At 37.7% G+C, this 15,396-nt stretch overlaps 1 protein-coding gene across 6 annotated transcripts; it reads right to left on the bottom strand.

Moving 5' to 3' along the window:
* Window positions 1-10,536: 10,536 nt before the first annotated feature.
* LOC113299941 (renalase-like) lies at window positions 10,537-15,325 on the bottom strand. 6 transcript variants are annotated; one of them, XM_026549072.1, is made up of 7 exons: window positions 13,646-15,325; window positions 12,907-13,047; window positions 12,612-12,752; window positions 12,050-12,130; window positions 11,586-11,730; window positions 11,200-11,328; window positions 10,537-11,070 (listed from the first exon to the last, which is right to left on the bottom strand). In XM_026549072.1, exon 1 carries the CDS (start codon window positions 15,286-15,288, stop codon window positions 13,825-13,827), a length of 1,464 nt encoding a protein of 487 aa, XP_026404857.1. In that variant the 5' UTR covers window positions 15,289-15,325; the 3' UTR covers window positions 10,537-11,070; window positions 11,200-11,328; window positions 11,586-11,730; window positions 12,050-12,130; window positions 12,612-12,752; window positions 12,907-13,047; window positions 13,646-13,824. The 6 variants fall into 6 exon arrangements, with proteins under 6 accessions (XP_026404857.1, XP_026404856.1, XP_026404855.1 ...); XM_026549071.1 differs by having other exon boundaries at window positions 10,537-11,067; XM_026549070.1 differs by having other exon boundaries at window positions 10,537-10,976.
* Window positions 15,326-15,396: the final 71 nt, after the last annotated feature.

Below are 15,396 nucleotides of genomic sequence, written 5' to 3'. Positions count from 1 at the left end.
ATCATCTTCTTTGTTCTCTTCTATTGGATTGAATCCGTGATACCCGCATCTCCTTGGGGGATCAGATGATGTTGTTAAGTGATGGAAATGATCAAGATGAAGGTGAATATATTGATGATTACAAAACATATAACTCTCGATCATCAGTGACTTGGGGATTAACAATACACCTTCTCACAGGCGATTTCCTTTTCGAGTTCATTAGGAGATTAACTCGATTAGGTAAACGAAACTTGTCCCGGAAAACTTATTTGAAAGGTTACTGCTGAAAGAAAAAGTGAGTCGAAGTCTAAATTACCCTCTCCATTTTTCTTATTTACTCAAATTATATTAAAGCCTTAACGGGACCTTGATAAATTATAAGGGTATTTATGTCAATTATGCTTTTCTGATGCATGCATTGCATGTTTCCCTTTCTCATTTACTAGCAATCCTACTCGACCTTCTATTTGACCAGATAGCGGTCAACCCAAAATTTCTCATATAAATAAAGCTAGGGGAAGAGAATATAAAATCGTTCCTAAATAAAACATAGAAAGTAAAAAAAGATTTGCTGAGATCACAACAAAGATTAAGGAAAACAGAAGAAGAGAATAGGAAAAACAAGAGTAGTACGTACGTGAAGAGAGATCACAAGAAGAAAAGAAAACAAAATATCAGAAGAAGAATAGAAGACATAAATGTCTATAACTTGTAGATTACCGGTTTTTGATCACAGACAGCAGCTTCATGCAGGTCCTCTACTCACTGTAGAGACTTTGATAAATAAAATATATCGATATGTATACGATAAGTGGGGGGTCGAATGGCAGGGAGCATCATGGTTAACCGAAAAAGATCATTTTGCATTGTACCATAAAGTTATGATATTGCAGCATACCGTCGAACAAGAATGTTCTTTTTGGATGCCGTCACTCTTTTTAAGGAAGAAAGTGAGGCTTCAGTTATGCTTTAACAATTTTGAGTTTACAATCAGGTTAGTATTCTATGCGATAAAACTCCGTTTCTTTTTCCCCTTTTATGCTTTATGTTTTCTTGATGATGAGCATCACCTTACTTGCTCAAGAGTCTTTGTATTATTCGCCCGTACGTAGCTTTCGGTTTTCTTTTTTCTTGTTTATTTATATTGTATGGTAGTCTTTGTTTTCTTATTTCTTTGTGTCTTGTTCTGTTTCGTGATTCAGATATCAACTAGGATGTGTGTTTTTGTTCCGTGTATGACATATTAATAATTTTAAGTGCAAGAGGATTTGGTAATCTGCTAAAACCCGGAGAATAAAGTTGGTAGTCTAATTGAAAATTTTATTATCGATTGCTCATGGGGTGTCTTTGTGCAGGCTTAAAGGAGAGAAAGTCGTGGAAATGATAGATGTTCTTGATGTTCTTGACCCTTCCGATCCTCGTCACAGAATCTGCAGATGGCCGAAACCTTGTGACTCGCATACCAAAGTCATCAATACGGACGGGTCACTGAAGGAAGATCGAGCAGGAATCGGATGCGTATTCCGAACAAGTGTTGGCGAGCCACTCAAATCTTACGCAGCGTGTTAGAAGTGATAGCGGCTCAAAAAGGCCTTGGCCTTGCAGTGGAAGAACAGATGCAGTTTATAGTTATCGAAACAGATGCCACAATCGCAGTTAGTCTGATAAATACCGTTGCAGCAGCGTATTCGAACCTAGTCGATAGCTGCCAAATCAACCACGACAATTATTTATAAGCATCACCTGGACAAAGAATTACTTTTAGAGGAACAAGTCCAAGAGATGATCCTGATATAGAGAGATTTATAAAGACAGTGGTGAAGAGTCATGCACGGTGGAGTCACGGTGAAGATGCCACTTCATTGAAGTTCCTGGTAAAGGTTTAGTAGATGTCGCCTACAGCCTAGAGAGTTTTAGTGGGTGGGGTTGCAGACACATTCTAAGAGAAGCCAATCGAGCTGCCGATTTCATGACGAAGCAAGCTGTGAAGGAGGAAATCGTATACGTCAAGCAAAGTGATTATCCATCTGCACTAGCCAAAATTATAGAAGAAGATGCTGATGATAATACTTGGTACCAGAGGAAAAAACCTACCCCGGTTAGAAGCAACATTGACAGATCAAGTGGATGGAGGCTCAGACCATGAAAACCAAACGCCCTATCAGGAATAACATATAAATATAAAGAAAAATGTAAACTTATCATAAGCCAGTCTCCTGTTCTTATAAAGGAGAGGGCTTGAGATAGGGTCTCCACTGTAATTATGTAAAGTCGAATATTATATAGTGAAACCCCCTTACCCCGTGGACGTAGGTCTTCATGGCCGAACCACGTAAATTGTTGTGTCAAGTGTCTCAAATTCTACCTCTAACTCTCTGATCTTTTTCTTTACAGGATAAAAACCACACTTGCAACTAACTTTTCTGGTTACCTAAATGGAGAAGTAATTAACAATATATAATTGTTAACGAACTGGCACACAGTCAATATCCTTGATATCAAATATCTGAGTGCCAAACAATTATGCCCATTTAATAGCCTTGTTAGTGTTTAAAGAATTGTGATAAACCTGTCAAAAATCAATAGAAAATTCCTAACAAACACTAGAGCATGACAAGCTAAAAAACCAACTTTTACACTAAAACGGAAGAACTGAAAAATAAATTATTGTATTCAAAGTGATCTGGATACTTAGAATCAGACTGTCCAATTTCATTCGAGCACAAACATAATATATGTGTGATACCCAATTTCTGAAGTGTGTGCAAACATTTAGCAGCTAGAGCTCCACCAATTAAGAGGCTCCAACCAATGAAAGATGGTTGCTCTGTAGTCGTAGAATCAGATATCAAAGCTGTCCTCTCAAGTGCTCCAATCTAATCTGCATGAAATAAAATTTAGATTCAGTTCCAACATTATCCACTAGAAGACTGCAGTCACTGCACTAAGAAATAAGAAATCCTTACCTTAAACACAAGTGCATCGACCACACTCCCTTCAGAAACCGGTATGAAATTATAGTCCTGACATAATTTTATTACATCTATTTTGAGCAAATCATTCCGCTGCTCCAATTTTCTGCGCAGCTCAGCATCAACCTGAAACTATTATTAATCAATGGTGTTGCAGAACAATTGCAAACACAGTTTTGCAAAGAAACAAAACGTATTTCATACAGGGGACTTAATCTAGTTTCCATGGAGAGCATCAACCTGAAACGTATTTCATCTGTTTTTACAGACGTATTTCACGGCTATTTGATGTCAAAAGTAGGCCATGGAGAGGATCCCCACTACTTTAATCTAGTTTCCATGCCAAGGCTCTCGGGATATGGGAGATGCTGCATCCGTACTTTAATGAAAGTTTGCTGCTGCCTGCTGGCCTGTTGTGGTTAGCATTTAAACAGTGAACATACCTGGGGGTTGTGTTAATGTTTTCATTTTCAGCAGATCATTTTTTTTTTTTTTAGGAAGAAGTGTTTACAAAGGATTTATCCAACTGCAACTGATGTTGGATGTAAATAGGTGGATCTATTAACCAAACACTACTTAATCTCTCAGTTCTAGCTAACTTAGAAAGAATATCAGCTATCTTATTTTGCTCTATAGACACATCATTGCCAAGAGACGGAATTATTAAAAAACTTTTTAATGTCTAAGATCAAGTTATGAATCCTCCAATCAATTGTGAAGTTCACCTTGCTCATTGCCTCCACCACTATCATTGAGTACATTTCAAACTGAACGCTTTGCAAATTCATTTCCATAGCCCATTCCTGAGGGTGCCCCTTAGTAACTTGGGTATCCCTTATCCATAGTGAGAGTCCGAATAGCATGTGTCCTCCGGGCGCTTTTACCAACTTTTCGAGCCGATTTTTCCAAAAATGATTATTGGCCAAAAATACCTACACACACATAAAACACCGTAATAAGTACAAAAATGAGCACTATCAATTATAGAATCGAGACAAATTAGACACAAAAATGTGTCTATCACCTTGTTGTTGTAGCTTTAAACATAAAGTAAATAAGCGCAATATTCCAGCCTTCTGAATGAGAATCGAAAAGCTGGTGAACATAAATCTAGTCATGAGTTTGCACAACATCATTCTTCGGAATAGGTGGAGAAGATAAATCTCGGATCCACATATAGTTCCATATCAGAATTTTCTGGCCATTTCCCCAAATTCATGCAACTATACTTTTTGATGAATTGTAACTCAAAAGAAATACTTCTCCATGACCATGTACTGTTTGCATTCTCTTGGATATTGAACACTTGTCCATCCTGAAAATATTTTGCCTTGAGAGATCTTGCACAGATAGAATTTTCATCAGTGCATAATTCATGACGATTTGGCCAGAAGAGCTCTATTAAACAATTCGAGATCCCTGAAACCCAGACCCCCTTCTTCTTCGGGCTTGTTAACATTTTTCCATGAAATAAAATGCTTTAAGGAGTGTGCACATAACAATTTAATCCTATTGGTTGGTTTAACTATTTAATTAAATTGGTTTTATTTTAATTCAAATAAAATTAAAAAAAGGAAATATTAGATAACTATCCTAAAATAAAGTAATTTCCAAATGAAAAATAGATATTTAGGTTAGGTGATTTGATGGAGATCATATACCCTTGATCCGATTAATCTTATTCTTTTTCTCGGTCCATGAGTTATAACCCCAAAAGTGTCACTATCCATCCACAAAAAACCCATCAAAATAAAAGTAACACAAAAACCCCAAAAAACAATAGTAACACAAAAACCCCAAAGAATTTGATGAAACCAATTTTGAAATTTGGATATCAATTTTTAAAAATTTGGGGTTTTTGTATCAATTTTATTTAAGGTGGAGTTTTAATGGATCCCAACATTTGAGTGGGATTTTTGTACCACAAGTTTGATCACCTTGGGTTTTTATGACCTGTTCTGTTCTTTTTATCTTTGATTTATTTATGTATAGACTTGATCGGCGGCCTGCCCCTAGTTAGTAAGTTCGCGAATGATTCGCGAATCATTCACGAATTTTTCCGTATCGCGAATTTTACCGTTTTATTCGCGTACGTTTGCAACTCCGAACCCAAGACGCGTATTATGTGGCATTCCCGGATTATTCGTGAATCGTTCACGAACTTTACATATTCCGAATGATACGTCCGCTTAATTCGCCAGAAATTCTTTAGCTTTTATGTTTTCAAAGGCCCTATTTTTTGGGACTTTACTGCCTCCCAAACATACACGGCCCAATATTAGACGTTGTTGTAATTTTTATGAAACAAAAATGACAGAAGAGATTTGAAGATGAAGGTGAGAGAGATCTAAACCACTACACCACGTCCTCTTTGATGACTAATGTTGTATATATTATTAATATCATCATATTAAGTTTATTTTTTCTTTAAATAACTCACATGTATGCATAAAAATTAGTCTATGACCTTATAAATACTAATTATTTATTATATATAGATACCGAATTTTTAGATCCGAACTCACATTAATAAATCGAATTATACACGTACGTATGCCGTTCCGAATTAATGACGAATCACGTTCCGTTGACCGAATTTTGGACCGAATTTGAGTTTTACAAAATCGTATAATACTCATACGTTTGCCGAATCCCGAATTGCTAACTAGGAGGCTGCCACGCTCTGTCATGCACTATCCTGCTCCACATCCATTCTATGCTCCATTGCGAGAGTTGCGGCTCGGTCAACTCGCTCCAGCCAATGGTTGACATCTATTATCAGCCCGCTGATTTAATGCTGGGTACGTGGCTTATCGTCACACCGGACAAGCCTTACTGTAAACACGCCTCCTCTATGTCAGAGGAGACCAGATCTGTCCGTCTATTTTAATTCTTCTCGAGAGGAATCATGATAAAGGCATTGAACGGATCCAGTGCTTCCCGTATGCAAGATACTCCCTGGTGACCCACTTAGTCAGGATCATACCACGTGTTGATAGTTATTTGGTACTCGCTCTTTGCCTGTTTTTGTTATTTTTTTGCATTGTATTCTACTAACAGCAAGGGCTATTGAACGAAGATAAAAAAAACCCTTCAGTACCAAAGTGAATGAGAGACCGGTGAAGGAGTGAATTTTGATCATGGGAAGGATTTTATCACACACGCTAAGAGGCTAAGGATTAGTCGTTTGGATAAACAAATTTACCCGGGCGGCAGAACATTAATCGTTTAGAGCAGTTCCTATGGAAATGTTCAAATGTATTTGTTTGTTCAGCCACGTGGATGGTCAAACAGGATTCTCCACTATGGAAAAGAAGTGGGTGATTGATAGATAAACGCGCGACATTAATTCTGACGCTGGCGCTCGAGTTACAAGCGCTGGCGCTTTTGTGGATGACGCCAGCGACCGGGCTACGAATGTCAGCATTTGAGGCATGACCGCCAACGGCAACGACAACGTTTGCAACGGCCACCGGAACGGCTAGTTACACCTCTATAAATATGGTTCGAATTTGATCTCACAAATACACAACAATCTTTCATCCGATCAATCTTTTCTTAATTTCGATTACTCTCAATTTTCAATCATGGATTCTAATTTTGATTCTTCTGGGGAGAATATGGAGATGGATGACATGTTGTACGATGAAGATGAAGAAATGTGTATGGAGTTTTTGCATCAAATGGATGAAGATGCAGATCAAGATAGAAGAAGACGAAATTTATGTTGCAATTACAAACCGGGATCATACCAAAGCCGTTAGAGCCATATGATGTTGCGACTAGAAGATGGACGTGGCGGAATCGACATTTTTACCACGAAAAGATGATGCACGATTATTTTAATCATGACTGTGTGTATTTCGATGAGGATTTTCAGCGTCGATTCCGCATGGAACGCAACTTGACGCAAAGGATTATTGCCGAGCTTTGTCAGGTACAACCTTTATTTAATTATCAGTATGACGCACGACATATACGAGGCTTTAGTCCCGAACAAAAGGTCACTGCGGCCCTCCGTATACTATGTTACGGGGTACCAGCGGATTCCACGGACGATTACATCAGTATTGAGAAAACAACCGCCTTTAAGTATCTCAAACTGTTTTGCTAAACAATAGTCGAGCATTTTGGTCCAACCTTTTTAAGAAAGCTTACTCAGGAAGATGTTCAAAGAATAATTGCAGAAAACACCGAGAGGGGTTTTCCAGGAATGCTAGGTAGTCTTGACTGCATGCACTGGACGTGGCATGCATGTCCGATAGAATGGGAAGGCCAATATAAGGGTTTATCTGCCTCCATTTGCATCTCCATTGTCTTGTGATCAGCGTAGTTGAACTCGCTTGAACCTCCTTCTACTGCTCGTTGGGCTACATCTCTCGCTGCTTTTGCAGCTTTCACACCACCTCCTCTTCTTCTCTTGCATTTGGTATTAACGTCTAGATTATTATTGTGTTGATCCTGACTACCTGGAGTTCCATCAGGTGAGGAAGCAGTTCCTCCATTCTGAAAATCCTGAGAGATTGGACCATGTAGTGATCTTCCAGGCACTTGATGACCTTCCAATAAGTATGGATTAAACTTGTTAAGCACACTCAGAATGGTGAAACAAGTTTCATGTTGGAAGCTTTAACCTTTGTGAGATCTTTGCCACTCTTCCAGATATCTTCGTTCCACATCCGGTTCTCCTTCACCACTTCTTTTGTTGTTCACATTTGAGTGATCAAAGCTACATATTCACTAACGGCTCCTGAAATTGTGCAAAAACGATGACACAACCCTTCAACATCACGACTATGAATGTTACCGGTTTCTTCACAAAATTTTTGTAAAATCTTACCATAAAAGGTTTTTTTCTTGAGAAATACCATTGATATCATCTAATGTATATAATACATAATTTCTGCAAAGTGACTCGTCTTCATCCATCGTATACTTGGGACCACGAATTCTTGTGTTCCTTTGTTGTGATTGTTGTTTCTTGTTGTGTTTCTTGTGGTGTTTGTTGTGGTGTTTGTTGTGGAGTTTGTTGTTGTGAGGATGCCATATTTGTTAAAGATGAAATTTTTTTGAAAGATTGAATTGATATGAATAGTTTTGTTTGAAAAGAAAAAGAAAAATTAGAGACAGTATGGAAATTGTATAATGTTGAGAAGGTGTGAGTCTAAGTCTGTAGACGAAGTGAATTTATAGGGAAAGGAAAGGGACGAGGGTGTCGGGATGGGAAGAGCAGTTGGCGCTCTTAGAAAGAACGCGGCGCCATCACCAAAAACTCTAGCGCTCTATCTGAGAACGCGCGATGGAGATGCAAACACTGGCGGTTTTCTTTCGGAATCCAGCGTCAGTAGGAATGTCGCACGTCTTTAACACATACGCGCTCTGGATGTTCCGACTCAATGTTCAAAGCAACAGATTTGATGATTTGAACATCCATCTTCATGTTTGTTCATGCCATAGTGGGAGCAAAATGAATTTGTTCATTCCATAGGAACTGCTCTTACATACCTATTTATTATTAAGGGATACGTGTAGGATACGTGTAAAAGAATTTTAAATTAATTTAGAACCAAAAAAAGAGTTTTAAATTGATTCAAATAATTAAAAATCCTGGCGTCATTAGGGTTGACCCGGAAAGAATTAGGGGCGACTAATAAGACAAAATAGGGTCATCCAAACCTAACATCAAGCCACCCCTTATCAAAAAAATTCGAAATGACTAAAATGCCCTTCATAATCGGTAGACAATACTACAATCGGTAGTTTATATTGATGTATGTTGGTTTGTGTTACGAAAATTATAATCGATAGTTAAAATGGTAATCTCGTGATGTTAATTTTCTACCGATTATGGTAGTAGCCCCAAATTCAAAATTTTGAAAAACCAATAGAATTTTGAATTTATCTATTTGCACAATCGGTAGTTACGTGATGTTTATTATCTACCGATTACACAATCGGTAATCTCGTGATGTTAATTTTCTACCGATTATGGTAGTAGTCCCAAATTCAAAATTTTCAAAAACCAATGGAATTTTGAATTTATCTATTTGCACAATCGGTAGTATCGTGATGTTTATTATCTACCGATTACACAATCGGTAGTCTCGTGATGTTAATTTTCTACCGATTATCATAATAGTCCCAAATTCAAAATTTTCAAAAACCAATGGAATTTTGAATTTATCTATTTGCACAATCGGTAGTCTCGTGATGTTTATTATCTACCAATTATACAATCGGTAGTCTCGTGATGTTAATTTTCTACCGAATATGGTAGTTGCCCCAAATTCGAAATTTTCAAACACCAATGGAATTATGAATTTCTCTATTTTCCCAATTGGTAGTTTCGTGATATTTTAGTATCTACCGATTGTACAATCGGTAGTCTCGTGATGTTCTTTTATCTATCGATTGTGATAGTTGCCCCAAATTCGAAATTTTCAAAAACCAATGGAATTTTGAATTTCTCTATTTGCACAATCGGTAGTTTCGTGATGTTTATTTTCTATCGTGATGTTATTTATCTACCGATTGTGGTAGTAGCCTAAAATTTAAAATTTTCAAAACAATTGAATTTTGGATTTCTCAAAGAGGAGAAGAACATAGTCACAATCGATAGATAAAAAATTAATACTAACCTACCGATTATGAAGGGATATATAAGTATTTTCATCCTATTTTGTCTTATTAGTCGCCCCTAATGACGCCGGGTTAAAAATATACACAAAATTGGTTAAAAAGACCAAAATCAACAATTCCTGGGTGAAATGTACAGTTAGATTTTGATACTGTTTAAATGGACAAAAATGTAAAGATAAGCAGGATGTAACCAGTTCCATCGTGCCCATTTTCAAATATTTTTTCTTATTTTTAATTTACACAGGATGTATCCAGTTTCATCCTTGCTATTTTTTAAATTTAAGCTAGGATACTATTTTTTTTTGGCCATTTCACCCAAACTATTTTTTACTCGTCCATTTAAACCGTGATTTAAAAATATTTGGACAAATGACCCATTTTCCGAAAAATATACTTGGGGGCAGATGTTCAGCGACTCAAAGTATTTTTCAGCCTCCAAATCTCCACTATCGCCCACTGCTGTGATCGAAGGAATATATGAATGAGTTGATTATTAAGTGAGTATTTTTACCCATACTAACATCTAATTTGTCTTTTTTGATTAAACTCCTTTGAATGAGAACCCTCGGAAAGAAAATTTCCCACGAGCACTCAACTCTTGGGTTACGGTGTTATTCCCTGGTTAGTGCTTCCATTTCTTACCTATGCAATAATTTGGATTTTTCGGATCTATAAAAGAGATCAAATGCCTTTACTTCATTCTTTAAATTTTTGGTCTTCTGGAATCCTTCTCGGTACATGGAAAACCTTTTATTGCCTCGGACCTTTCACTGTTTACCAGATGAATTGCAAATACATCTGTTCATTTTGCTAAATGAACCCTCTTTTATAGTGATTTAGTTTCTAAAGTGAATTCTTTTTAATGGCGGTTCATTTCTAAGGTTTATTCTTTCTTTTATACTGCTTTTGATTTTTTTTCGAATAAATGTAACGGTAACCTAAATGCAGCTTCAAGCTCTTTGTTTTCAGGATCCATCTTCAAGCCATCGGAAAAGGCTTCTACTACATCGTCAAGCCTCTATGGCAATTATTACAGCAAAGACTATTGAATAAGGACTTTCAAAAACAGAAATTTGCTGACAACTAAAAAGAACAACGAAGTAGTTTTTTTAAAAATTTGCTGACAACTAAAATTTGCAGAAAATTTCAAAAATAACTGGATACATACATTCAGTAGTTTGAGTGCTACTCCTTTCCTGTAGCAAGCCCTTGGCCCGTCCAGCCTTGCCAGCACGCACTAGAGATACAAAGTCATTAACACGCTCAGTTATAAAGAAAAGGACCTTTGTGTACCAACATGATGCCAGATCATTACTCCTTCCTGCGCAATGCACTCGTGCCCATTGATTTTGCCTCAAGAAAAATCTTCTCTTTATGAATCATCTGCCAATAGTGAAGAATTCGTACAATATAATGTATATCTACTTTTCTTTTAAATTTACACTTATGAGCTCCATTGTCTGAAAGAAGGAAACTGCTGATTGCCAAACAAAACGGAAAGCATGAAATACTAATTAAGGAGCTATTAACAGTTGATTTACATTTTGTCCTCAAAGACGCTATATAAAACCTCAAAAGTGAGCTACAAGCCTACAATTATATTTACCTTTTTGAACTTTTCGGAATTTGCATGCTCCATCACTCCATCAATGCTCAAGTCCACATATGTTCAGGAAAATGAATCTCAACACCTTGACGATTACCATCAATAGCTGCTTCTTCTATTGGCTTAAGTCTGCATTGCAACACGAAATAGTTGATTTTCATAAGCCAGACTACAACAGCACGTAAATGCAGCATAAAATAATCTTATAATGCACCACTTTTCACATTAGGGAAAGGCAATAAAATTTAAACAAAGGTTAAAAAGCTGCGCCTTTCTAGCTGAAGGATGCAGTAGATAAGACTATCCCTTTGATCGTTCCACAATAAGAACAAAATCCTCATCAAGTACCACAAAACAAATTTCAAGTAAAATTACTGAACACAGACCCAAATACAGATAGCTTCCCATATCTGTAAAATTTGGACCCGCACCAGCTTCAACTGACAGCTCGATGATTTGTATTACCCCCACTTTAGCTGCTAGTGGCAGAGCTTTGACTCCATCTGATCCACCATTTGGATCAGCACCTGCCTAAACAGATGAATAAAGATTTACAAGAACAAGTTATGAGGGAATACATACACACCAAAAATAAGTACAATAATATTCAGGCATTGTACAGCAACAAGCATGCCAATAAATCCCTCGATAGTTACGTGGTATGAATACACCATCACCACTATGGAACCAAGAGCAACACATTTGAAATCAGGGGGAAATGATATATATCTTGAATATGATTTTAACAGACAAATACACCCTCACAAACTACGGGTTCAGATCACCCAAACAAGTCCAAATCTAAACAAATGTAATAAAATCCAACAAGAATGTAAAGGAAGTTTTCAACCTTGAGTAAATTCTCCACGCATTGCCAAGTTTTGGAAAGGATGGATGACTGAAGTAGCCACCTCGTGGAAGACAAACTGGGCTGCAAAAAGGCAAAATGGAAGGTAGACTTAATGACCCCCTTGCTTAGAGAAAAAAAAAAAAAAAGAAGAGAAAGTGTACAGGTGATAAAAATGGCTCTTTATTATTATGTGCAAGAGATGAAAAGGTATCTTTGTACACTAAAGGAGATCAGACTAGCAGTCTATCAAATCAGCTGAAGGGAAGAAACTTAAAGAAGTAACATTAGGAAGTAACAAAACTCATCAGCGATAAAATGTATCTTTTTTGGCTATGTCAACATAGCTTACTTCAAAATTCTTTTCTTTTTTATATTCTGACAAGCGTAGATGGTTTTGACTTAAGATAGTTCTGATTAAGAATTAAAAATAAACATATGTCATGATCAAGCAGCTAACATCGTATCAGGGTAAGATTTAGGTCATTTAGAGACTAGTATTTGAGTATATACAGTGCAAAAATTAAGGCACACCTGTTCAGCAAGAAAAATAAATGCTACTCACATTGGCTTGGGTGATCCAGAAGAAGTTTAACTGTATCGTGTTGGCCAAAAACACAAGCAAGCTGCAGGGGTGAGCCAAAACCATTTGAAACGTCTATGCTAATCCCTTTTGAAAGTAACAAGGATATGACTCCATTATGTCCTGCAACACAAAAAAGCATTGGGGCTTCATTTAGACTACTCTGAGATGTCCTAGTAACACATCCGGGAAGTCTACCAGATCGATTTTAGACTACTCTGAGATGTCCTGGTAACACATCCGGGAAGTCTACCAGATCGATTGAATTACAAGCTACCTTTCATAGAGGCATGATGCAAAAGATTCATATGCATCATATCTGTATCATTTGGTATTTCAGGATTGGCACCAATTTCCAGAAGATATGCTACAACGCTCAAACGTCATTCTATTGCTGCACAGCACAAGGGAGTGTCGCCTGTAAAATACATCACCAGAAATTACAATTACACAATTACAGATTTACTCAGATTTAGCGATTTCCAAAATTAACCACCTTAACTTCAGTCAGTACTAAAGCTTTAGAAGTCATAATGCGGTTATACACTCATACCGCTTTTCTTACCGTCAAAGTAAGTAGACTAATCCTCTAAGCAATGTGCTCACCAAAGACCTACTATTCAATCTAAAAACACTCATCTCTTTTCAAACAATTATTAACAGGACAAAATAGAAAAAACCAACAAAAAGGAAAAGATCACCAGAAACCAACTAATGTGGAATTGAAATTTTAGAAAACACAACATGACCAATATAGCAACAGAATCAAGAAACAGAAAACGAAAATATTTATTTTGATTGACCAATTAAAAGTATGGTTAGGCCACCACCACCATTCCACCAGAAACAACCAACACAAACAACAAGGATAGCTGGCCACCACCACCACCACCGCCCAACACCAACAACAACCAACACGCACCTATGATTCCCCTAGAATTGGATCTCATACTAATATAAACTGTTTGTATCCACAACAACAAAGAATTAAAACAAAAACCCCCGAGTAATGATACCTGAATGAATTGTCTTTGACATCAATGTCAAGTTTCACCTGTTCAGTAGTTGAAGAACATCTAATCTTCCCCTTCTGCAGCAGCAAAATGAAGTGCATGTCTACCATCTCCACCTTTAGTATTCACGAGTGTTGTTGTTAATCCAACTCCAGGCACTATATCAGATTTGGTTCTAACTTTTATTTGCCACACGCCAGAGTCTCTGTTACTTGTTCTGTAGTCTCTACACTTGGAAATTGCCCGATATCGTATCCTTCAGTTGGTTGAAATTCCTCGTGTAAACCAACAGAAAACTCATCTGGACTGGATCCCCTACTTTGTAAGTAATCTGCAATATGACTTGCAAGACCTATCCCACTTAATGCTGCAGCCTCTAAGCTTGAACCAAGCAGCCAATCACCACATATTCCCGCCCTTCCCTGAGCGTCGAAAATGCAGGGAATTCCTGGAGTATTAGTAGGAAGAGCAGCTCCCCATAACTGAACCCTGGTGTAAAAGGGTTTCTGAAGTGATCCTTTGGGTACCCCCAATGCAGTCTCAACACCTTCAATCATAGCTTCCTTCACCCTCTCTGCTGTGGCATTTGGGATATTCTCCTGTGGAACTTTGTTACGTTTTCCAAAATCGCCTGTACTGAAGAAGGTCCAACACTGAGGGCCACTGCTTTGAGAGGGGAATAGTTTCTTGGTATTGTTCCCCATCCATGACAGCGAATCGACTCCTTTCACAAAAGCTCCTTCAAAGGGTATAGGAAGAGGATCTTCAAATGCTGCAAGAAGTGCCCAAACAGCACTCAGATTCAGCGCTTTCATTTGCTTTGCTATCATTGGTAAACCTGATGTACCAAGCAGGCGATTTGCGCATTTCCCATTGTGCGCAATAACAATTGCATCAAACTGGCCCTGAGGCTTCCCATTTTCACTCAAGTACCACCTTCCATTAAATGCCTCAATTTTACTTATCCAACAGGGTCTCACTACATTAACCATGCTTGTCTGAGAAAGAATTGAATCTGCAAGAGGGCGCATCCCCTTCACACCTATATACCTCGGAGCTGAAGATGTACTAGGAGTAAACTTCCCACCTACATCAAGGTCTCCAATTGCTCCATCCCACTGCCGAACAAGACCCTTATCCATCCATCCGTTAACCAATTCGGCAAACCGAGAGTCACTGACAGTGAAGAACTGAGCTGCGTGCTCAAAAACCAGTGGCTGAGTATCAATTATCCTGGTACCCATTCTTCCTCCCAAACCATGAACCCCAGTATCGAAAACTGTAGACTTTATTCCTCTTTTCTCTAAATTGAGTGCACAAATCAATCCAGACATTCCACCACCAATGATTGCAACAACAGGGTCATCTGAAATTGGGGTAGTGAAAATGAGCTGTTCTTGATTCAATGTTTTCTTCAAAATTGATCTTCTTGAAGTTCCGTATTTTGATCTTCTGGGGTGTTTCCTGTATGGTTCTTTACCCTTTAATGGATTACGCTTGTTAGGGTTACTAGTTTCTGAAGATTCTGCTCTACAAATCAAAGTTAGGGTTCTAGGGGTTTTGATGAAGAAATTGGCAGGGTTTAGGAAGGGTTTATGGAACTTGATGGGTTGTTGAATCAATGAAGAACCGATACATGAAATCATATTCGACCGTTTGATAAATTTGAGTCTTTAAGGATAAGTTCTCTCTGTTGCTAGGGAGAAAATGAGGGAGGAATTGATTATATCTGTGAGAGAGTTGAGCTGGGCTGG

Source organism: Papaver somniferum, chromosome 7 (genome assembly GCF_003573695.1).
Source record: "Papaver somniferum cultivar HN1 chromosome 7, ASM357369v1, whole genome shotgun sequence".
Lineage (NCBI taxonomy): Eukaryota > Viridiplantae > Streptophyta > Magnoliopsida > Ranunculales > Papaveraceae > Papaver > Papaver somniferum.
Note: the sequence above shows the minus strand (reverse complement) of the source record. Positions and strands in the feature narration are given on the sequence as shown.

What these genes read in the sequence shown, in the direction of transcription:
- LOC113299941 (XM_026549072.1), bottom strand. Translation starts at nt 15,288, where the DNA reads ATGATTTCATGTATCGGTTCTTCATTGATTCAACAACCCATCAAGTTC.